The following is a 26,105-nucleotide window of genomic DNA, read 5'->3' on the forward strand; positions in this document are numbered from 1 at the left end:
ACTCTCTTTGTTTCATTCCCACATCCAACTAGTCAGAATTTTCTCTTGGCTCTACCTTTAAATATATGCAGATCTGAGTCCTTCTCAAACCTGTTGCTGCTACCACTGTGGTCTGAGACAACATCAGCTCTTGCCGCTTCTATTTGTGCCCATGTGCATTCTCTATACAGCACCCAGAGTGATCATTTTCAAATAAAAGTAAAACCATGGTACTTCGTTCAGAACTCCTATGGTTCGCGTTTCACTCAGAATGAAAGGTACAGTCCTTACAAGGGCCAACAAAGCCCTTCATGATTTGTTCCCTCCACCACCCCTTACCTTTCTGTTCCACTATTCTCCCTTCACTTCATTTTGCCCTCTGGTTTTGTTTGGCAAAGGTAGTGGTTTATTTGTCTTTGCCTATGCCATACTGAAAAGGCAATAAATATAACTGGGCAGGTGTTACGGTTCCTTGCAGTACAAACACCCATTGTCTTAACTCCCTGGTTGCCTAAGCAGTCACATACCTGCAGGCCCCTGGCTGGCCTTAGAGCACCCTGGACACCTTAGGATGCAAATGTGGAGCCACTGAGGTTTTCAGTAGGTCAGATTTGCATTTAGATTCTTTTGCTTTCAGCAGGAGAATGGATTTAGGGGGATTCCACTGGAAGCAAAGACTGGAAGAGGGACAAGTTAAGTTTTTACAATAGTGCAGATGGGAGCCTATGCTCAGGTTGTTGGAGTGGAGAGAAGATTCCAGAAGTACTTTAAGGTAGAATTGGCAGGATCTAGTGCTTGATTGAATATGTGGTTTTTGCCTTGAGTCACTTGGATGAAGGTACCACTTACTGAACATGGGATTTTTGTAGGAAGATGAAATTAGAAGATAAGGAATGGGGGAAATGTAAATTTCCTTTTGGGTATTCTGATTTGGAAGCATCCAAGGAAAAGCCACTGCTGTGTACAGCGAGCAGTTGGATTTAGTGTTCCTAGGATTAGGGGGAAGAGGGCTGGGCTGGAAATTTGAGTTGGCCATGACTTCTCTAAAAATGGTGGGGTTTTTTTCCTCTAATAAGTATCGTTTTTCACTTTTAAACTCTTCGTTTTCCAGAACATGCAGTTTGAGCACCCTCAATTTATTGTCCCCTCGTCAACAGCCCCCTCGCGTAATTTTTAAAGCTTAGATATCCTGAAAATGCAGCAGTCCTGATTGGAGCCAAAATGTGGGGGAAGATCTGGCGTCACATCCACCTCCTAAAGCACATGAATATTTATCTTTTTACACAGGCATTTCATACAACTGGGAATGAGCTCAAGAGCTTTGTGTTGAACCTCCTCCCTCAGTATCAACAAAATTCTTGCCTTTCTTCCCCCCTTCTCAGGACCAGCCCATCTGGCCTCCAATCCCGCACCCGTTTACCAGGGTCATTTCTTACTATGGGATATCAAAATTGATGGTGCGGCCGGGACTTTGTTTTGGGAGAACAGGTCTGAGCCACGGTCACCACAGTAACTAGTCCCCTGCTAGTTCGGTCGTTAAGGACGACGCATGTCTCCAGGGCCCGCCCGCCGGCGTGGCCCTTCCTCGGAGCAGGAGCCCCAAAAAGCGCGTGACCGCCCTGGCCCGGGGCAGCCCGCAGGTCGGCGCTTTCATTGTCTAAACTCCATAGCAACTCGTGCGAGGCGGAGGCCACACCAGCGGGCGCAGCCCGGGCCCGCGCGCCGCCCCGCAGCCGCACTGTTCGCGGGAGAGACCGGCCCCGTGGGGCGCTGGGCCGGCGCGCGGACGGGGCCCTGACGGCTCGCGCGGACGCGGGGCGCGGGCAACGGCGGCAGCATGCCGGAGAAGCGGCTCTGCGCCGGTAGGTGGGGCGGCGGGAAGGACGAACGACGTGGCCCGCGGCGTCCGGCCTGACCACACTCCCGCCTCTGGTTTTACTCTCCCCGCCCAGGCGTCCCCTCTTCCAAACACTCAAAAAACTCGCCCCACTGCTCTGCCATCGCATTTTATTACCAATTTTACTTCCACACCCCATCGTCACCTCTCACCCAGCCCTTCTCCTTCCATTGACATTGCCTCATTGGCACTGTCTTATTTTAACTTGCTTAATTTTCCGTTTTGCATGGAATAATGGAGGCCTCCATCTATGAAGGTTAACTCCACGGTCACAGTGAATTAATGACCAAGCTGGATTCCAGAGGCCTTTCCTCCCCACTTCCACCTTGAATTCCAACTTAAAATTCATTCCATGTGCAGAGAATGAACAGAGGGCCAAAATTTTACTGAGCTTGCCCATGTATAAAGCAGGGCTAGGTGCTGTCTCAAATTATTTCATTTACTCGAAAAGGAAATCAGATTTGAGTGAGATAATGTAATATTTTATCTTGTTTCAGAGCCACCAACTATTACAGAAGCAGAATTTGTAAGTACAATTTAGAGGGCTACTATGTTTTCCTCTTGTGTTTTTAAAATAGCAGATCATAAATGTACAAAAAAAGCTATGTATTTTCCCCTTTTTTGCCAAGTGGGTATAATAGAAGTTTTGGCTAGGTAACAGCGGTGCTGAGTACAAGACCTTTACAATCTTTAACAAGTACATTTTTAAGAAGGGGCTAATTGATTTTTATGGTGAATGCTATTCACTGTTAAATTTCTTTTACATAAATGCCCTCAATTAATTTCTCTAAACTCTTTAATGACTCCATAAGAGGCAGGTTTTATCTCCATGGTTTCATTGTGATGTGGCTGTGTAGTTCCTGGTTGCAGTAAACATTAGTAGATGAAATTGATTGATAATCAGTGGTCAATTTATAGTTACAATTCTTTTAAAATGTACAAAATGTTTTCAGGTCAAACTTCTGGAGAGTTGAGTAATAAGTACTTTGCCAAGTACATTATATACATTGTCATTTAGGCGAGTGCTATGTGTAGAGTGGGTTTTATTGTAAGCCCTATTGTGTTAAGGAATTTGCTCAAGGTTAGACAGCTAGATAGGAAGTAGCAATGCCTAATTACTACTACCATCTGAGTTTGATTTCAAGAGCTCTAACTACTTCTCTATATTATTTGCTTATGTCCTCTAGCACTTATTCCTCTTGTTGACCAACTATCTTATTTGCTTTTGGCATTTTATTCGTCAAACATGAGTGCCTTCTGTAGTCATAGTGCAGTGCTAGATGCTGAGGATAAGTCTCCAAAAGTTCACTGCCTAGCTGGGGCTCTGAGAGAAGAGGGCTAATGTGGTGCCTGCTAGCACCTTCCACTTTCACCCTTCCAGGACTTTGGTCCACAGTTGAAAGTGAGAGACCAGGACAGCAACATAAAGAACATATCAGCAACTCCTTCCATCTTTTTGCCTTGCTATAACTGTGTAGTGGCAAATTTCTTTAAGCTCTTTCCTGAACTGTTCTTCATTCCAGTAGGAGGTCAGCACTTCTGAGCCAGCTAATCTTCCCATACAACTCCAGCCTAAACTCTCTGAAGAGCGGTCAGCAACATTTACACTTAACATTTGAGCAGTCTGCTAACTTCTTAAGGTCGTTGCAGCTGTCTGGGCGCTCATAACAGTTTGAAGCCTCTTTAACTACTCCTCTTTCTCTTGGTTCCTTTGATACCAGTATCCCCCAGCTCTCCCATCTCTCATTTTTATGTCTCCCTTTCTGGGCTTCTCTTTTCTTTTGCCCATGAAATTATTGTACTTCTTCAGGTTTCTGTTCTATAGGCTTCCTCTAGGGGAGCTACTCTTCGCCTCCTATCATTTCAGCTTCCCTCATTTCACATGGCTTCCAAATCTACACACCTCCAGTCCAGACACTACTTCTATATCAGAACTCTATATCCATTGGGTTGTTAGGCATCTTTATCATACGGATGCCCCTGCATCACCTTAACAGTCTAAACTGAACTTATCTCTCCCCATTTTGTTTTTCTTCCTCTTTTTCATGTTTTGGTTAATAATGCTATTGGCTATTCCACCCAAGCCAGAACCCTTCTTCCCTTTTCTGCACCTCCTGCCTGCAAGTTCCTTTCATAGCCAGATCTTTTTCTCCGTCCTTGCAGCTACTGTCTTATTTCAGGCCCTCATCCCTGGGCCTGGACTTTGGCAGTAGTCCTAACTGATATCATGCCTCCAAAATTTCCTTTGCCAACTCCAATTTTTCTTTGCCTAAAGCATAAAGTGCAAACCCCTGTGCATCAATTGTGCCGGATGAGATTTCTTTGCTCTGTCTGCCTTTAGATTTTCTTCTTGCATCAATCCTGGCTATCAGATGGCTGTTAACTCTTTTTAAAAAATTACCATGTTACTTGATTGCTCAGATCTTTTATTAATCCTACTATTTTTTGAATGCTGACTAGATGCTAGTATTTAAGCTCAAAACAACTCTATTAGGTGGTGATTATCACCCACATTTCACAGATAAGGAAGTCAAGTCACAGAGGTTAACTAACTTGACCTGATGCCACACACCTAGTAACTGGCAGAGCCGGAATGTCAAAATGCCTCCCTTTAGTATTCAAGTTTTTCTATAACTTTTTGGCCTTTTTTAACCTCACCTCCTGATACTTTCTATGTGATAAAGACAACGTTCATACTGTTTCTGGTTTATAAAGTACTTCCACATGTATTCTGCTTGAGCCAAACTGCCCTGCTTGCCTCCTTGCCTTTGCTGTCAAGTTTTGTCTCAGTTGCCTTCCGCCATTTATTTCACAATCTCGCACATTCTTCAAGGCCCAGCTCATCTCCTCCATGAAACCTTTCCAACCTAAAATCATCCAGATTGCCTTTGAGCTTTGTGCAGCTTTCAGTTGAGATCAGTTTGTGACCAGATCCTCAAATTCACCATCACCAAGAATTATCTGTATATTAAATAATTCACATCTATTTCCCTCTGTTTTTCAAAAGCTTAAAAGTATTCTTTCTCATTAATAGAAAAAAGTGTGTGGCAGAGATCTCTGGTTCCCCCAAATCCAGTCTACCCTTTTCCATAATAACATTCTAGACACATTGCTCTCCAGAATAAAGACTATATTTTCTAGCCTCCCTTGCAGCTAAATGTGGTCATGTAACCAAATTCTGACCAATGGAATGTAAGCAGAAGTGTCATGGCCTACTTCTGGAAAGCTAACATTTACAGAGATTAAATAACTGACCCCTATGTCACATAGCTAGTTACTGGTCAAGCCACAATTAGAACCTGGGGTCATTCTGAATCTAACACTCATAAAAGTATACAGGGAAAGAGTGTGCCCTGTTTTTTCTTTCCTGCTGGCTGAAATGAGGCTGTGATGCTGGAGCTCAAGCAACTGTCATCTTGGATTATAAGCTGGAAGTGGCATTTTGAGGATGGTGAATTACATGATCAAAGGGGCTCCTGATATTTGGGAAACCGCAATGCCAGTCCTGAACTGCTTATGGTTTCATGAGAGAAAGAAAGTACCATTTTATTTAAATAGTGTTATTTTGGTTTCCCATCATTGGCAGCATTCATATACTGATATAAAATTCCTTTATTCATAGGAAATTTCTTTATATTGTATTTTCTCAATCAATGGATCTAAAAAGTATAATCCTATTATAAACACCCGCAAAATATTTTAACCATTACATGGAATCTTCATTCTCAAAGGACAGAATAACTCATTTAAAATCATTGTTGTCAGGGACACATTTCCTTTTATATATTTCTTTTTCTTTTTTTTTAATTAAATTTATTGGGGTGACAATTGTTAGTAAAATTACATAGATTTCAGGTGTACAATTCTGTATTACATCATCTATATATCCCATTGTGTGTTCATCACCCAGAGTAAGTTCTCCTTCCATCACCATATTATATATTTCAATATATATGTATTTTTTCCTCTTCTTCCATCTCCCCCACCACCCACTCTGGTTCAAGCCGTTGTTTCTCAGTCTAGTTGTGTAGGACACAGCTCCCTGGCCCATGCTGGTATTATGAGCCTTGTGCTCCCCCTGGATGAGGCAGTAGGTTGCTGGATGTTGGGTGGCCGCTCACAGCAGCTCACAGTAGCTGTCGCCAGCTGCCGGCCACTCACTCTGGCTGCCGGCCACTCATGCTGGCCACTGGCCGCTCATGGCAGCACACAGTAGCCCATGGCAGCCCATGGTAGCCTACGGCAGCACACAGCAGCCCACAGCAACACACAGCAGTCCACAGCAGCCTATGGCCACTCACGCTGGCTGCCAGCCACTTACATTGGCTGCCGGCCACTTCTGGCAGCACACGGTAGCCCACGGCAGTACACAGCAGCCCACGGCATCCACCGCAGCCCATGGCAGCCCACACCGACCTCTGGCTGCTCACGGCAGCCCAGCTCCAGGGAGAGCTATTGTTCACAATCTTAGCTGCAGAGGGCGCAGCTCACTGGCCCATGTGGGAATCGAACCAGCAACCTTGGTGTTAGGAGGACGGCACTCCAACCACCTGAGCTACTGGGCCGGCCCCTATTTCAACTTTTTATGTGTAAATTTTGCAATTTCTTAACAAAATTGTGAACTCCTAGAGGGATGGTACTATATTTCAATAAACTTTAATATTTCCTATAGTGTGTAGCACAATGCCCAGAATATGCATTAGATGATTAATAAATTTTGGTTAATGGATATTTTAATGTATAATAATTAGTATCATTTGTTTCACTTATTAGTTTTTGCAAAGCTTATTTGATATATATTCTGTATTTCTTAAGTACCTATCTCCTGACATTTTTCTACTTTAGTGTATTTATTAACTTCGTATTTGATTAGTCTTTGATAGTTCTCTTAGGGAAAATAATACAAAAAACTTAATATATTCAGTTCTCTTATTAGTTTCTTTGGGGGTATATTTTTAATTATATAAGCAACATATGAATACATTTTTGTAAATCAAATAATAAAAGTCATAAAGTGAATGCTTCTCTTTATTACTTACCTCAATCACATCCTCTTTTGTTTTCATATTCCATAAAAATTTAAATATAAATCCATCATAGCAAGAATAGTAGAGTTCAGACAAATTAATGATACATTGGGATTTGATTGTTTTAGAAACCAAGCAGGTATACATTGAGAAAAGTTTAAAGTGAGAGTGATTCCTAAAATTCTTTTAAACTTTGAAATAGAAAATAAATTAGTGTTAAAGCCTAAGTACTTGACTCATCAGTTGAAAATAATATATTTTCCTATGACTTAAAAATTGTTTGAAACAATGAAAGTAGGTATATAATGTCTCAAAAATAGTATTTGTAAAGTAAAAATGTTGTAGTATAATTATCTATTTTGTAAAGGTTTTTGATTGAAAACCCCCACTTTCATTTACTTTAAAAGCTAATGCCATTAAAAAAGAAAAAAAGTAAAAACAAAAGCAGATGCCCTTTATTTTTATCATCAAATTAAGAAAGACTAGTTTCAAGCACTATTTATTTTACTTGTTAAAAACAGTCAATAATATAATTTATGATGACAGATAGTTACTAGACTTATTATGGTGATCACTTTGCAAGGTATATAAATATGTAATCTCTATATTGTATACATGAAACTAGTATAATATTGTATGTCAAATATAATTTAGAATTTTTAAAAATTCCTAAAAACTTGATATTCATTTTTAGCTAATCTTTAGTTTGTTCAAATTCATATTCGTTAATTGCATAGGTTAAATGAAGTTATAAACACAGAAGTTATAATTGTGGGAAAATTCTCATTATTCTAATGTAATATACAAAAGATCCATATTTCCAGTCCTCATGAACAAGACTATCTAATTACATGAAAATTAATGACCACTTGGTGTTTATTTTTTCAAATTGTAACTGTGGTAGACTGTGCACCAGTTGGGTTGGATGAATTGTAAGAGTGCACTTGAATTGACACACAAGTGGCATTATATGGAAATGGTAGAGGGCAGGAGCAGGTAGATGAAGGCACCACTCCTACTTCCCCCAATTCACTTTCTTTCCTTAAGAGGGTGCAGAGCTAGGTGCCAGAAGTGTTTTGAACAAGTTGTTTGGAAAAAAATGAGTCCAAGAGGTCCTTTGGAAATTGTTAGGCTGTTTGGAATTCTTCCATCTCTATGGAGTCCAATTCTCTGATTGACATCAAATTCTCTGATTCTTTTTGGAACTGCAGAAACTGTGTTAGAAGCTCCATGAATGAGTTAGTCAACAAGTATATTGTTAAGCAACTCCTTGCACGTGTTGCTGTATTAGGCACTACTGGGAACACAAGTTGTCCATTACTGTTCCCCAAAGTATTACACTTTCTGATTGGAGAGATGATCTTTAAAGTGAAATAATAAGAGGATAAGTAATTTATATTTATGTGAATTGTGGGGTTTGAACTAAAAGTGCATTTTGACTTAGAGAAGCTTTTACACATAGGTAAGGTGTAGAATTGGAGAAAAGTCAATAAAGGGTGTGAAATTCTCCCTCTTTTAAATGAGAAAATCAGGTGGAAGGACCTTTATAAAGGGAGAAAGCCTTAAGGTATTTGGGTCAATTAAATAACCAAGTAGGTATAATTAAAAAGTATGATTGGATAAAAGGGAATAGAGAGCTTATTTTACCTTCTCCAGGCTCTGAGAGTTTCCTCCAGGAGAGAGAGTGAAAACAGAAACCAAATGGAAAGGTATTGCTGGGTAGAAGGTGACTGTAATATATGATAACCCTTGGGAATAAAAAGAGGAGAGTCCATACTTTTGCTTTTCATTGTATGAGCCACTCTTATTTTCTCCTCCTCCATAGACTACATTCATAAGAAAATACAATTTTGGAACCAATGGAGATCTGATAAATGGGCTTTGGCTCTTAAATTTCTAAAATGCCCTTGATATAAGCAAGATGTACTTTGAACAAGCTGCTTTGAGGAGCTTGTTTCACCTTGTGCTCTCTTTTACTGACTGTTTTCCTCTTTTGGCAATTTCTTTTTTGTTTTATTAGTATTGTTTTATTAGAGTCTTTATTAGGTCATTAGTCTTTTCAAGTTTCATGTTCTCAGTGTAATCACTCAAGCATTCATTCAACAAAAATGTAAGCATCTATTATCTAAAAGCAGTGGGAATTTAAAAAAATGAATAAGGAACAGTCTTTTCCCTTCAGAAATTCAAATCCAGTGATACATGTAAACAGACAACTATAGTATGAAGTGTTAAAGCTTGCAATAGGGGAAACATAGAGGACCATAGCTCCAGACTTCTGGAGAAGAAAAAGGGTATGTAGGCAAATAAGGGGAGCAAAGATTTTTCTAGTTAAAATGATGAGCATTTGCAGTGGTACAGAACTATAAAAAAGTCGCTATGACTGGAGCATGGCAGAATGAAATGAATCTGGACAGCTTGGCAGAAACGAAATTGCATTCATCATAAGTCCTTTTGTGGTAGAAAAGGATTGGGGTTGGGGGACATTTTGTATTAACTGAGCTGTGATTAGGAAGACTGATCCAGAGTGTAGTAAAGAGGGGTAGGAAAGGTGAGATTTGGCACATTATGGACAGGAGGATGTAGCAGAAGTCCCAGGGATCTGATGCTGTGTAGATAGGATCACAGAATAGTGGTCAGCAGATGATCAGATGACCAGGGATTTATTCTAGAGGTGATGATAGTGATTTGGGATCTGTCCTTTAGTACGCAGGAGGCTAAGAAGGCTGTCCATAATGTGCAGAGAAATTTGATATTATGTCCTTGTATATAAGAGGTGTGATCAAACAATACGGTGAATGTTTAAATAAAAAAAACTTATTACAATAACAGACACATTGCCATTAATCACCCTCAAAATACTCCCCCTAGCTTTGAACACACTTTTCCTATTGTTCTTGCCACTTTCTGAAGCAGTTCTCGAAGTCGTCTATCATGAGTGTCTTTAGTTGGGCTGTTGTGGCTGCCTGGATGTCCTGAATCAATTCAAAACATTCATGGTGACTTTGACTTTGGGGAAGAGCCAGAAGTCACACAGTGCCAGATCCAGTGAACAAGGTGGATGAGGACACACCATATTGTTTTTATTTGACAGAAATTGCTGTATACCAGAAGCGATGTGTGACATGGAACATTGTCATGACAGAAGATGAAACCGTTTGCCCATTTCATGTTAATGTGTTGTTCGTGATCTATGATTTAAAACACATCTTCTCTCAACCATAGCTCACAACCTACTGACTGCACCGAACAAGTTGAAACTTGTCACTGTTATTAAGGTTCGATGCACCGCGTCCCGTATTGAAGATCCCTGCCTTTTTGTTGGATGGCACTCAACAGCATCATTCATCATATATTGTGATCACAACACATCACTTCTGATATGGCAATTTCAGTCAAATATAAACATTGTGGTCCTCATCCACCTTATTCACTAGACCTGGCACCATGTGACTTCTGGCTCTTCTCCAAAGTCAGAATGACTACGAAAGGGAAATGTTTTGAGTCAATTCAAGATATTGAGGCAGCCACGACAGCGCAACTAAAGACACTCACGAAGGAGGACTTCCAGAAGTGCTTCAGAAAGTGGCAGGAATGATGGGATAAGTGTGTTCAAAGACGGGAGTATTTTGAGGGGGATTAATGGCAATGTGTCTTTTATGTAATAAAATTTTAAAATATTCACCGTAATTTTTTATCATACCTCATAAGTACTGTAACATTTTATTATGAAAAAATTAAAAATACAAGAAAGTTAAAAGAATTGTATAGTGAACACCTATATACCCAGCACTAAGATTTCACAATTAACATTTTGCTGCATTATTCATGTTTCTGTCCCTCTATCAATCATGCCATCCATCCAATCTATTTTATTTTTTTGTGTTTCAAAGTAAGCTGCACACATTGATATTATACATCACCCCTAAACATTTCAGCATGAATATTATAAACTAGCATTCAAAATAGGCATATGGTTGTTTTGTTGGTGTGAAATTTAAGACTCTTAAAAAAAATAATAGTACCATTTAATGAATTTTGACAAATATATACACCAGTGTAATCCAAACTTCCATCAGTATACAGAACATTTACTTAATTTAGAAAGTTCCTTCAAGCCTCTTCCCAACTGATTCTTGCCCCCATTCCCCAAAGACAACTACTTTCTTATTTTTCACCATAGATTAGTAACACAGATGATAGATTTTACTTCATATAAATGAAATCATACACTTGGTTTTCTTTTGTGTAAGACTTCTTTTGCTCAGCATAATGTTTTTGAGATTCACCCATGTTGTTGCATGATTCTGGTATGTACGTAACTTTTTTTTATTGTAGTAAACTATACATAAAATTAAGTCTACCCTTTTAACCGTTTTAAAATGTATAATGCAATGGCATCAAGCATATTCACATTGTTGTGCAACCATCACCATTATCCATCTCCAGAACTTTTTCATTATTCCAACTGAAATCCCCAGCCTCTGGTTACCATTATTCTACTTTCTGTCTCTATGGATTTAACTACCTTAGGTACCTCATTTAAGTGGACTCATACAATATTTTTCCTTTTGTGCTAGACTTATTACATTTAGCATAACATTTTCAAGGATCACCCATATTGTTGCAGGTATCGGAACCTCATTCCTTTTTAAGACTGAATAATATTCCATTGCATGTATGTACCATATTTTGTTTATCCTTCATATGTCAGTGGACAGTTGGTTTGTTTCTATCTTTTGGTTTTTGTGAATAATGCTTCCATGAACAAAATGTACAAATATCTGCTTGGGTCCCTATTTTTTGTTCTTTTGGCTATATACCAAGAATTAGAATTACTGAATCATATGGTAATTATACATTTAAGTTTTTGAGGATTTGTGTTCCACAGTGGTTACACCATTTTGCATTCCTACTAGCAATGTACAAGGTGTCCACTTTCTCCACATGCTTACCAGCATGTGTTATTTGCCATTCTAGTAGATGTGAAGCGATATCCCATTGTGGTTTTGATTTGCATTTCTCTTGTTGCTAGTGATGCTGCTTATTGATCATTTGTATATCTTTTTTTTAAAGAAGAAGTAGTATATCTACACAATGGAATACTATTCTACCATAAGAAAAGATGAAATACTGCCATTTGCAACAACATGGATGGACCTTGAAATTATTATGCTAAGCTAAATAAATCAGACAGAAAAAGTTGAGAATCATATGACTTCACTCATATGTGGGATATAAAACTGAAAGCAACACAGGAACAAGACAGACAAACAAAGAAACAAAAACTCATAGATACAGAAAACAGTTTAGTGATTACTAGAGGTAAGGGGGAAAAAGGGGATGGTAGAAGAGGGTTAAAGGGGTCAAATATATGGTGATGGAAGGAGAACTGACTGGGTAGTGAGCACAAAATGTGATGTATATATGATGTATTATAGAAACACACAATTGAAATGTAATTTTGCTAACCATTGTCACCCCAATAAATTTAATAAAAAACAAAAAAAGAAATGTCTATTTAACTTCTTTGCCCATTTAAAAGACTTTTTTCCCCTAATCTTCCTTTTTTTTTTGGCTGAGTTCTTGGACTTTATATATTCTGGATGTTAACCCTTATAAGTAATTTGCAAATTTTTTCTCACATTCTATAGGTGTTCTTTTCACTTTCTTAATAGAGTCCTTTGATGCACAAGCATTTTTAATTTTCATTAAGTCCGATTTATTTCTTCTTTTGTTGCTCATGCTTTTGATGTCATATCTTATAATTCATAGCCATATCCAAGATCCTGAAGATTTATCCTTATGTTTTCTTGTATTTTATAGCTTTAGTTCTTCTGTTTAGGTCTTTGATCCATTTTATGTTAATTTTTGTATGTGGTTTAAGGTAAGGGTCCAACTTCATTCTTTTGCATGTGGGTAACCAATTTTCCTAGCACATTTATTAAAAAGAGTGTCCTTTCTCCACTGAATGGGCTTGGCACCCTTGTTCACAATCACTTAACAATATAGAAGAGGATTTGTTTCTGGACTCTGTATTCTATCCCAATGGTCTATATGTCAGTACCACACTGTATTGATTACTGTAGTAAGTTTTGGAATCAGGTTATGTGAATCTTCCAACTTTGTTCTTTTTCAAGATTGTTTTGGCTATTAAAGTTCCCTTGAGCCTCCATATGAATTTTAGGGTGTTTTTCTCTATTTCTGCAAAAAATAAAATGTCATTGGAATTTTGGTGGCGATTGTATTAAATCCATAGATTGCTTTGGATGGTATTGTCATCTTAACTATATTGTTTTCCAATCCATGAACATGGTATGTCTTTCTATTTATTGATGCCTTCTTTAATTTCTTTCAGCATTGTTCTATAGTTTTCATTATACAAGTCTTTGCCTCCTTGGTTAAGTAATTCCTTTTGATTCTATTGTAAATGAAATTTTTTCTTAATTTCCTTTTTGGATGCACATAACTTTTTCTAGTAAGCAGTTAAAAACTGATGTTTATTACTGTTGATATTTTATTATTTTATTTTTCACTCCATGAACACATGTACTAAATGAAATGCAAAACTCTCCTAGTCTTATAGTTATCTGTATGCTTGGCTCTTCTATCTCTACGGACACTGTAAGTTCCCAGAAGAAAAACTGTAGGACATAACGGATAATCCCTGGAAAGTCACTGCTGTTTGCTTTTATGTGCGGCTGCAATTAAAGGAAACTAAACCATACATGAGACAAGGACCTTTCTTATTATCGTTAATATTTTAAATGTACACGTGGTTGTTGTGAGTTCTGCAGTAACATTCTTAGAGTTATACATAAATATATAACTTTTAAATATCAGATTTTATGCTTGAAGTGACTATATACAATTCCTAATCAAGATTTTTTTAATGGTGATCTTTAAAAATCCTTGAATATTCTCTACTGGTGAGAAACTGTATCACTCAATAGGTATTAAAATTTTTTAGAGTATTTTTATAACCACTTAAGTTTCTAAGAGTTAAAATTAAAATTTAAGAGTTCTTTTTTAAATAACAAATACAATGTTAAAATTAGGATAAGCAAATAGATTTAGAAATCAATAAAATATTTCACATTAATCAATTAACTATTTCAAAATAATGGTGAAACTCTTATTACAGTATATGCATACATTTTTCTATCAATGACCTTGTAACTTAGCTTGGATCCATCAGTTGCTGGCAAAAGAAATATCTGCTGCATGTGAAGGTAGATTTGGGGCTGTCACCTGTAGCCTTCCAGGATCTACCCCCTCCCCTTACCAAGCTGTTAGCACCTTTGATTGTGCACTGTCTTCTTGGACATCTCAAATGGAAACTCCTCCAGCACTTTTATGGGGCAGTGGTATGTCCTGTAGCTAGCCAATAAATCTATATGCAAGGGCTTGAGCAACTCCCTGGCTATGCTCAGTGTCTACAAAGGAGCAGTGGGCATGGTATGAGGCTCATAAATCTCTGTCTCTAGGGGAGGGATTTGGATCTGGGGAGTCCCAAACAAGATTGCTCATAACCAGAGATCACTATCCTGAGAGCTCCAGCCATCTGTGCTGTGCCTGATTGCCTTAAAGGTTGATGAGGTCCACTTTCACTTGACCCATTCAATTCCATTTTCTGCACACCTCTTTGTGTCATTGTACACCTGGTGGGAAGCTCTGGTCTAGCAACTGGCTTGTTTTAGAAAGGAGAAAAGAAAGAACTTTTATGTATTTTAGGAAAAGGAAGCAAAAATCAATATAATTTTGGAAATTTGATCTATCCTATCCCCTGATTGATGATAGCATTCCCAGTCTAAAGTGTGACAGTTTAGGATTCCACATTGGAAGTTAGATGAATGGCTTTGGTTTAATGTGTGAATGGATTGAAAGGAAGTTGGAAACTTGGATTGTTTTTCTACTTCTGCCATTAGATAACTATAACCATCTTTACTGTGCTTTGCTTTCATAGAATTTAAAGTTATTTGAAATGCATTTCAAATGCCATTTTCCCATTTGAATCTCTTCTGATTCCTCCTACCAGATAATCTCTCTCTCTCCTTTGGGAGAAAATTGTTTATATTGTAATTTTCTTGTGGCACCTATTATATTTTTTTCTTGGACTGTGGTTTTTGTTTGTATTTATCTTAGTTCCTCTTCCTTGTTTATAAGGTCTTTTTTGAATATCCTCTTTAACAGTTGTGAAGTAATTATAGTTTATCTGATTTGAGGGTGCAGTAAAATAACTTTTTAAGCAAAACAATTTTTACCTACTATAGTTAGCAAGTACATATAAACTATTTTGCTTAGCCCTCTTTCAGGAAGACATTTGAGAAGTTTAGACCAAAAACGGAAAAGCTGACTTCACTTTCACAGATGGCACACCTGTAAAACATGAAAAAACAGGTTTCAAGAAAGTATTCAACTCTGAAAAAATGTTTCTACCTTCCATTGCATCATTCGGCAGAGAATCTGGGTTGCAAATTTTGCAGTCAGGTTCATGGACTGATGTAATGGAGGAATTGATTGTAACTCAGTCTTCTTCTTGATTGTACCATTAACCATCACCAGTATATTGGTTATTTGGAAGATCTTAAACCCAAATATGGCAACTTAGTTCATTTTAACATAACCATGTGACTGGATTGTGGAAACTTGTTGAGAGTGACTGAGGTGCTTCTTCAGATCAAGGGCTTTAAATTTTTTCTTTTTTAATTGAAGACTTTTGCAACTAAAGGGTTTATCGGATCTTCATTGCTTCACAAGACTTTGTTACTGATGTAACACGGTATCTGAACAGACTGAACTAGGAAAAAATGCAATGGGAAAATATGCTCATATATTTAGAGAAATGAAGGTCTTCCCATTAAAGTGTGATGAGAGGATTGAGCAGATGGCATTTGTAGACTATACTTATTTACGCTGCAGACCTTCACTGATACAGCGGAAGTGCTAATGTTTACAATTGGTAGAAACTAAGTTACAATTTCAGAAAACAAATACAGATTTCGATATATTTGAATAATACTTTAAGTTTCCATGGTTGTTAGTGCAAACCTGAGGATGTGAATGAATGCCAAGGAAATGCTCTATGAGTGTGGTTTGGTTTCAGGAGGACCTGAGGAAGCTGAAAGCTTCCAAGGAGTAGGGCAGTGCTTCTTGGTTAGGGTCTGCAGACTGGTCCCACCGGGGACTCTTACTAGTCCATATTGAGATGAGTTCAGAAATCGAGAGGAAACATTTAGAAATTTTATGGTAATTTGACAGACTATGTTTATATCTATAGAATTTAATAATAAAAAATTGGGCTTGTATTATGTATATGTTTTATTTCATTTTCTAGTTCTTAATTGTATTTTACAAAAATTATCTGAAATGAATTAGGGACAAAACATAACAACAGGTGCTTCATCACAGGTAGCTTGGAACATGTTGAGTTAGAGTCTTTTTGATGTGTGAGGTATCTATAAATGAATATATGAATTTGAGGATTATATAGAAATTTCTGGCAATGTGGCTTACCAAATTCTAGGCAATAGTTAGTTCTGCTTGACTCGCTGAAATATACATTCTGTTTTATAGCTGAAAATTAAAAATAAAATGCCTATTTTAGCAAAACTAACAGTACTCCACTACTGTTATTCGTTTATACTCACCCTTTCCATATATGGACTTTTGGTCATGAGCCCAGTAGTGCAAAATTTGGCCACCTATTTTTTAGCACAATGCCTTCTACTGCAAAGATCGTAAAAATATTTACTGAATTCAACTGATTTCTCCTAAGAATTAGCAGAAAGTAGGCAGTTCACTAAATAAAATCCAGAAAATAAAAGGAACTTTGAAAGGTAAAATTTGAAAGGTTGTTTGCTTTATAACTGTCACCAAATATTATCGACCTTATTCTGCTTTATTAGACTTTGCCTATCAGAATTTTGAGAGTATATTACTAACGTGCCACTATGAAGGTGGTAGATTTATGAGAACCTAAATTTGTTGTTATTGTTATTTTAATCAGTTCAGATTTTCAGTAAGTTCCTTGATATAAATCCTGTAAGTGATTGTTTGTAACTCAATTCCGATTCTGCAATTACTTAAAAAGTTACCCTGAAAATCTACAGAGGGTGCCAAAAAAATGTATACACATTTTTAAGAAAGGAAAAAAACTGTATTAAAATTACACTGATGGTAAGTAACCACTTTGAGCACCTCTTGTAATCGCAGAAGTCAAAGTTGACTTGTATTAATCTTTTGTTATCTGTGTGTATTGAATGGTACAATTTTGATGGTGTTTTTCCTTTCTTAAAATGTGTATACATTTTTTTGGCACCCTCTGTATTTTCCAAAGTAGGTGTTAATATACTATAGTATCTTCCTTATATTTCCACACTATACTTCAACACATTTTAAAATATTGGCCAGTATAAAAAGAAAATAATCAGCCATATGGAAATAATAGCATTGTGTCATATTGTCAACTTTCATGTTAGATTTGGGAAATTGAAATATAATTATGAATAACAAAATAAACACATGTACTATGTAACAGAGTATGCCATGATGTGCTTTTGACACAATGGAAACAATTACTAATAAAATAAGGTGTTTTATTTGGAAGAGAGAATTTGCTCTTGGCAGTGGCTTTCCAATTTTGCCAACTTTAAAATGACTACGTGGGGGATGAAATAGTTATGGAAAAATGTATACAATCTTTATGCTTAGAACACATACATTGTCAAAGTCTCTTCATGCAAAAGTTAAGCAGGACCCAGATTACTAAAACTGTATTTCTTTCTGAGGGGGAAGCATTAGAATATTTTCTTTATTTTGCTTATCACTTCCATTAGGCAATTTAAGAAATTTACATTCTGAATTTCATTTTAACCCTAAACAGTGGTTCTGGCTTTATTGACTCTGCCTGTATCTTTATGAAATACATATTTTAGTAAGTCTGTGGGAAATTTATCATGTGTAGTATTTTGTATTTGTTGCTGTTTCATTTAAGTGTGCCATATTTTTCATGTGTTCTGTTTTTTTAGCTAAGTACAGTGGCAAGCTCTTTTAAAAGTATGAAAGAAAATGCTTCATTCTATTTTCATATTTCTTCCTTCCAGAGATTGTAGCACTGTGTTCTGTTTACAGTGAGAATTCACTGTTGACCGACTGAAAAAGATTTAAAGATTTATATATAATCTATTGCTAGCAGAATTAGAGGATAATATTGACATGTTTTAAAACATATTAGTATAAGCATAATATTGTGTTTTTATATTTTTGCAGGAAGATTCTTTGGCAACAGATAATTTCCTTGTGGACTACTTTAATGAATTCCTAAGCCTTCCAGTGAGTATATTATTATGTTCTGTTGACTATATTAGCAAAGCAAAATATTGTAATCACTGATTATCGTGAGACAAATTTATCACGGATAATATTTTTAAAAATATTAAGGCATTTGGATAAAGTTTGTATCTTTTTATGGAGTTAATCACTTGGATTTGAGTCGTATTTTGGAATTATTTTTATTGAAGAAAGCTGGAATTTTTCTTACCATCAAAAGCATTCTGTACAAAATCTGATACAATTATATTTGGCACTATTTTAGGCTTTGAACAGAGGTGATTGATAGGAACAGAATATGAGAAAATTTAAGAAACTGAATTTCTTGTTTCTAGGCAATTATTGTCATCCTCTTGGATAGATATTAAAGTGGAATTTGTGTTTAAGGCAACTGGAGTTTTTATATCGGTAGTAAATAAGACATATATAATCTTAATGGATGCCAAATAATAGATTTTTCAGTCTTAGATGACAGTGATTGATAAAGCATTGAAGGGTTTGGGGAAAATGAAATGGAGATGCATAAAAACTCTTATAGTGTACATAAATACAGTTAATCAGGAATGTCAGATAAAAGAAAGTTAGGTAAAAGTTTTTTATTATTATTGTTATTGAAACATGACAACTTGTTCCCCCCTTTTCCCTCCCTCCCTCCTCTCTCTCTCTCTCTCTCTCTCTCTCTCTGTATCTTTTTCTATCTCCCCACTCCTTTGCATCTACATTTAGTACCACACAGTCTACCTATAAACTGCTCATGCTTCATGCCACAAGATGGGACAAGAGGAAATGTCACAGGTTTCCAAAAAGAATTTGGAGGCAGGGAGTAGAAGGAACGATAGATCCTAAACCAAGTTCCTGGCAAGATTCTAGAACAGATTAGTAATGTTTGGTTTATGTGCACTTAGCTAAGAATTACAAGCCAGCATGGGTTTACTGAGAATAAGTATGCCAAACTAATTTCTTGTATAGTTATGGACTGGTATTTTAGAGAACCATAAATGTAATGTATTATTATTTCAAATAATAATAATAATAATAATAATAATAGTAGTAATAGTAAATTGAATCATGTTACTTCCTGTTCAAAACTCTGTTTAGTGTCTTCTCATTACACTAAGAATGAAATCCAAAATCCTATGTGATCTGGCTCTTGCAATTTGTTGATCTTTATTTCCTACTCCTCTTTCCCTTGTTAATTCTTTTCCCTCTAACTGGCCTTCTTCATGTTTCTCAAACATGAATATGCCCAGTGTACTCAAGGGCCTTTCAGCCTGGAATACTCTTCCCTGAGATGTCTGTATCACTTTCTCCCTGATTTAAATCCCTTCTGTTCACAGATCTTTCCCTCCCAACCTTATCTAAAGCAACATACCCAGCAAATGCTCCGCTTATGCTGCTTTTTTTGGTCTCTAAATCCCTTACTATTGTCTATGAAATTAGTTTTCAAATATTTGAATGGGTTCACTATCCATAGCCAGTAGGAATTGACTCTTAATAGCCAGACAGATTGAAGTCTAAATTCCTAAGTATGGAATTCAAGACCCCTTGTAATTTGGCACCTAACCTTTCTAGCTTTGTCTCTAGTTTCATACTACTTGTGCCTGTCACTCTTTCCTGCCTCCATCCTCCTACCCCCACCCACCTTGACCACACCTATTCTTCCTGTGCTGAAGTCTTCCAGTGCATTGGTTAGTTACAGGAATGAGACAGAACTGTGTGTGAGCCCAGCTCTTCCTTTTATTACTCTTGTGATTTTAGCTACACTCCTTAATTCCTTAATTCTTTGGTTTTTCTGTGTGAAAACAGTATAACTATCTTACAAGATTGTTATGAAATGAGGTGATGTATAATAAGTGCCTGGCCCAGAAGTAATGCTTCTCTTTCCTTTTCCTTCAATAACTAGACCATCTCATTTTCCATTCCTGAAACATGAGGAGCAATCACTCTTTAAGTAGATTGGTAGATCATTGTCAGCCTAGAGGATAATCTTCTGTGCCATACAAATCTGTCATTGGCTTTGACTTTTAAAAAATGATTTTATCAGAGACTTGAATGCAACACTACATGAACCAGTGTTTTTCCAACTTACGGTCGCTCAGCTAATAAGTGACAGGGTCCACCCAGGTCCACGTGGCTCAAAAGCTGTTCCTACTACACTGTAATGACTAGAACTGGCAGCAGAGGAATAAACTGATAGTTTGGGTGACAGAATCTGATCTCATTTTTATCATGGTCATCTGAAATGGGCTAAAACAAACAAAGCTAATGTGGTGTTAGGGTGCGTTAATAAAAGTATAGTTAAAATCAAGAAAAATATTAGTCTGAAGCATACATGTTACTCAATAAGTGTTTTTTTGAACCAGATATGATTGTCAGATCACATTTGGAATGTTGTGTTCCATTCTTGGTGCCATATATTAAGAGTTACTCTGCCAAACCAGATTCGGGGAGCCTCAGCTAATGAATGCTCTTGAAACCATGTCAGATGAGGAACAGGTGAAAGATGTGTGGGTATTGAGCCTGGCTGGGGAATGGGTAGAGGGGTTGGAGTGGAGCAGCTCTTTCCAAATATTTGAAGATCTGATAGTGGAAGAGAGGTTAAAATATTCTGTGAAGCTAGGAAGCAGAATCAGGGCCAGCATTTATGAGGAAATTGATTTTTACTCACTGGAAGAAAGATGTTTAAAGTTTGTTTTCTAACAATAGAGTGGGTTAGCTTGTGAAGGAGTAAACTCCCTGTGATTGGAGATATTCAGGTATAAGTTGAGAAACCATTTGGGGAATTTTTTTTTTTTAAATTTATTGGGGTCACAATTGTTAGTAAAAATACATAGATTTCAGATGTACAATTCTGTATTACATCATCTATAAATCCTATTGTGTGTTCACCACCCAGAGTCAGTTCTCCTTCCATCACCATATATTTGATCCCCCTTACCCTCATCTCCCACCCCCACTCCCCTTACCCTCTGGTAACCACTAAACTATTGTCTGTGTCTATGAGTTTCTGTTTCTCATTTGTTTGTCTTGTTCTTTTGTTGTTTTTGGTTTATATACCACATATCAGTGAAATCACATGGTTCTCTGCTTTTTCTGTCTGACTTATTTCGCTCAGCATTACACTCTCAAGATCCATCCATGTTGTCACAAATGTTCCTATATCATCTTTTCTTACCGCCAAATAGTATTCCATTGTGTATATATACCACAACTTCTTTATCCATTCATCTATTGAAGGACATTTTGGTTGTTTCCATGTCTTGGCCACCGTAAACAAAGCTGCAATGAATATTGGAGCACACGTGTCTTTATCTATAAATGTTTTCAGATTTTTTTGGTAGATACCCAGGAGAGGGATTGCTGGGTCATATGGCAATTCTATTCGTAATTTTTTGAGGAACCTCCACACTGCCTTCCATAATGGCTGCACCAGTCTGCATTCCATTTGGGGAATATTTTATAGGGCATATATGTATTGAGTAGGAGATTAGACTTTTCCAACTGAAGAAAATATGATTAATTCCTTTTTGTCTCTTTATTTCATTTCAAGAGCTACACTGTAACTTTCCTGGGACCAAGAATAGGTCCCTTTTTTCTGTATCTCCCAAAGCTTCTTAAGGATGATTCTGTTTTTATTTCTTCATCTTCCATGTAAGATCTTTGAAATAAACAAATAAACCTTCTAATATTCTTTTCTTATTCCTCCCTTGTCCCTGCCCCCCCAAAAAACCTCAACATTCTGAGTCTGAGAGTGTAGATATATATTAACATTCTCAATCTAAAAGGGCCCTTAGGTCATCTAGATTTCTGAGACTTCTGAGACTTCTTCCACTTCTGTAGTGACATGCTCAAGGTCCCATAACTGGATTGTGGCAGAAATGGGCCTAGAAATCAGGCTTTCTGGCTCCTACACTATTTCTTTCCATTACACCATTACACCCTTGGGACACATTTTAAGATCCAGAAATTGATGGCTGGTAGCCTGCCTCCATGTTATTTTTTGATGAGGGGAATCCAGGACAGTTGCTGCTATTATAAATAATTATGGCACTTTCCAAATCCTAGCTTTCATAACTTCATTCTGTTTGTTCTGGTGCCAGGCTCACATTCAGATATTATTTTCATGTGGTGTCTGGGAGGTTTCTTGCTGTCAACTCTTTATGGACAAGTGTTTGCTTATTAAGTTTTCTTCTGTGCTATAGTGTGAAAACATTTTTTTTCCTTTTGGTTTTGTTTTGTGTGTTTTATGCTCAGTGACTGTTGTGGGATTGAGTAGATGAGCCCACATACAGATTTAAGTTGGTCCTCTGTGGGTGGTTTTGAATGTTTGTGACATTTATGGTTTGCAGAAGCTGAAGGGGTGGCCTGTTCTATACCCTCTTTGCAAGGATAGGTATGTCATGTGTTTGCCAGACCATGCTTAGCTATGTGCCTTTGGAATATTACCATAACTTCTTTTTTTGGACTGATTCTCCACAGTTTTTTTAATCTGTAAACTATTATAATTTCTTATAACTTTATGAAGGAATTATATGTTAGATGGATTGCTTGGTAAGGGGTGAGAGAGAAAAAAAAGAGAGGGTATAGATTTGGAGAATGGGTGGGGTGAAGGAAGATGAAGGGCTTGGGTCATCCCGTGCTAAAATTTGAATACTCAGAGATTGAATTTTAAAGGTGTTGATGGGGCTCTCGGTAGTAATGCTTAGTTCAGTAGTTATACCTATGAGTGGTAAGCCTTGTAACTCAAACATAAAGCACTCAAATGACTAATGTAACTCATTTTATTAACTAAGGATATTTTCTGTGCATTTCATGTGGCACATTATTCCTTTCACCTCATTGGTGAATATGTCCAGTAAATAGTTTATAGTTAAGCATCTAAAGTGACAATAAAATTTAGATTAAAAGAAGTTGTTATTGGTAACTGACTTGTTATGTTCAAGTATTCAGATGTTTTGCATTCACTGACTAGGATGAATGTTTAAAATATAGCTTTTGGAGCTCAATTAGTAGAGACAGATTTGGACCAGAGATGAACATGTATTAAATTATCCTAGTCATTAGTTTTTAATTTAAATACTGTTCAGCTAAATAATTTGGCACCCGGTAAGTTTCAGTGGTGCTGGGCTGGCAGTTTAAGCACATCACTAATTATTCACAGGGATTTTTTTTTCCTCCTCTTTTCAAAGAAATGTGGAACCAGCAATTTATTATGGTAAAAATATTTCCCTGCATTTACTTTCTCTGTGAAAATATTTTTCGCACACGGATGACTGGTACTACAAAGTTAGCTTTCACCACCTTCAGGTCAATTCGTTTTAGAACATTTAGAAAATGATACCCTTGAAATAATACAATTAAGTAAGGGAAAGAGCAGTTTGTAATGACTTGAGGAGGACGGGTTTGAGGCTCAAACGGCAGATCTTTCCCTGTCAGAGGATTAAAAGCTGAGTGTTCTCTGTCAGGCTACTCAGCTTTCGGGGGGGGGGGGGGGGGGGGGGCTTACTACATCATTTACTTCTATCTCCCCCACCTGACATGTCATTTATTGCCACACACTAAACTAATTTTGGGAGTTTTGTAGATAAGCTTAGAAATGGTACAAAGGACTTGATGTGTGAAAGAGATTCTTTTTAAGCAGACAACAGGACTTTGAGTAATAATTAAAGATCAAGGTCTTTCTCCCGTGTGTAAAATATAGGTGACTATCCTCCCTCCTCCCAAGATATAAATACACATGAGCCTCAGCGTGAAGTAACCGACACAATGTAGGCTTTGAAGTTTGTCTTAACCTGGACGCTGTCTTTCCCCATCTGGAAACTCTTCACTGGCTCCTCGTCAGGCAATGATTCTAAGACTGGAGTGTGCATCAGAATCACCTGAGGGTTTGTTAAACACAATACGGCCCCACCCCCAGAGTTTCTGCTTATAGGGAGGGGCCTGAGAATTCACGTCTCTAACACGTTCCCAGGTGACGCTGCTGCCGCTGGTCCAGGCACCACCCTCTTGAGAACCACTGATTCAAGAGAGTAAGTTGAGAGTTATAGCATATAATAGCACTCGTCCTCTGCCTCTCTCTCTAGGCTTGTATTCTGTTATTCTCCCCTTGAATGTTAAGCTTCAGCAAGGTCAAACTGCTTGCAGTTCATCAGAGGTGACCTATACTTTTTTGCTCCTGTGTCTTGATGCATTTGCTATTTCTTTTGCGGAATTCCATTCTCTCCCTTGTCTCTCAGATGAGAATCCCAGTTCATTCTTCAAGACCCAAATTTCTCTATACAACTTCCTTAATTTCCTGAAGATAGGTAATGAATTTTTTTTTTAAAGATTTTTATTGGGGAAGGGAAATAGGACTTTGTTGGGGAACAGTGTGCACTTCCAGGACTTTTTTCCAAGTCAAGTTGTTGTCCTTTCAATCTTAGTTGTGGAGGGTGCTGTTCAGCTCCAGGTACAGTTGCCAGTTGCTAGTTGCAGGGAACGCAGCCCACCATCCCTTGGGGGACTTGAGGAATCCAACCAACAGCCTTGTGGTTGAGAGCCCACTGGCCCATGTGGGAATCCAACCAGCAGCCTTCGGAGTTAGGAGCACGGAGCTCCAACTGCCTGAGCCACCGGGCCGGCCCTAGTTAATGAATTTTTTCTGTGTGATTACTCTACTCTGTACATACTTCTATTGTAGCTACTACGGTATGTGTGTAAGTGGAGATGCAACATACATGCGTTATTACTCAATTACTCAGGCTCTATGGAGAACGAGAGTGGTATAAAGAGTGAGGTTGATTTCGTCTGTTGTACCAACTTATAAACACACACATACCAATCCGTGAACTCCTGAAGAGGGTGTGAGATAGAAGATGAGGAGCTGCCATTCCCTCGGTGGGTCTCATCCTTCTTGTCTCTCACACTATAGTGTTCTTATGTGGAGGGTGATTCTAGTATTAAACATACATATTTCTGTATCAGATGAGCTTAAAGCATAGCCCACCACTTACTTCATCTGGTCCCTAATTGAAGAATTAGTGACCCATTCCACTACCAGAGGAAAAAGTGGCTGTGATCAACTTCTTGAGAGATAGGCCAACATTGTACTTTATGGGTGTTTTCAAGGGTTTAAAGGGATAATTTTGACTAAATATGGTCTCACCTATGTGCTGACTGTAGGATCCATTCAGTGAATATTTGTTGCCTCTATGTATTAGGTTGTGCAAAAGTAATTGTGGTTTAAAAGAATACAAATAATTGCAAAAACTACAATTACTTTTGCACCAACCTAATATTTACATATCTTTCTTCTTCTGTTAGGTCAGCATACTCTGAGGCCAGATCCATTCATTTCAGTTGGAGTTTTGTGGAGGATGGTCTGGTTTGGCTCACTGAATGTAGCAATATATCATCAATCACAATATCTCATTTAATAAGGGTTGAATAAATACTTATTGAATAAGTGAATGAACTAACAAAGGAACAGTGGAGTTGGGTGATCTTATTAGAGAACAGGAGATAGAAGCTCTTTTTTCCTGGAGAGACAATCATGGACTGATGGAGTATCAAGCACCTTAATTAAAACCCCTCATATGATAAGGTTCAGAGAAGTAATTTACTCAACATTTCTTCCATTTACTCATTTTGCTTATCCTTTTCTAGATAGATTCTAGTTTAACCAAATCCCTTTTAAAGTACAATAACTAAACTACATATAATATTCTAGTATTACTACTAGATTTCCCCTTTAACATTTGCATGTCACACTGATTTTAATTTATTTCAGTATTTTGTTGACTCTTTATTACAAGGAAAATTAATGACCACATACTTATTTCTTAAAGGCCAGAAACAATGTTTAATTCGTCTTGTATCCTCTTTGCTTAGATAAT

The 26,105-nt window shown here is 37.4% G+C and overlaps 1 protein-coding gene across 1 annotated transcript in view; it reads left to right on the forward strand.

Moving 5' to 3' along the window:
• The first annotated feature begins 1,628 nt into the window (after nucleotides 1-1,628).
• The window catches only part of RGS22 (regulator of G protein signaling 22), a 173,260-nt gene continuing 148,783 nt past the window's right edge, over nucleotides 1,629-26,105 (forward strand). The window contains exons 1-3 of the mRNA XM_074316672.1: nucleotides 1,629-1,841; nucleotides 2,374-2,402; nucleotides 18,172-18,234. Coding sequence (XP_074172773.1) covers nucleotides 1,817-1,841; nucleotides 2,374-2,402; nucleotides 18,172-18,234 — 117 coding nt within the window. The 5' untranslated portion in view covers nucleotides 1,629-1,816. The remainder of the gene's footprint in view (nucleotides 1,842-2,373; nucleotides 2,403-18,171; nucleotides 18,235-26,105) is intronic.

Source organism: Rhinolophus sinicus, linkage group LG12 (genome assembly GCF_036562045.2).
Source record: "Rhinolophus sinicus isolate RSC01 linkage group LG12, ASM3656204v1, whole genome shotgun sequence".
Lineage (NCBI taxonomy): Eukaryota > Metazoa > Chordata > Mammalia > Chiroptera > Rhinolophidae > Rhinolophus > Rhinolophus sinicus.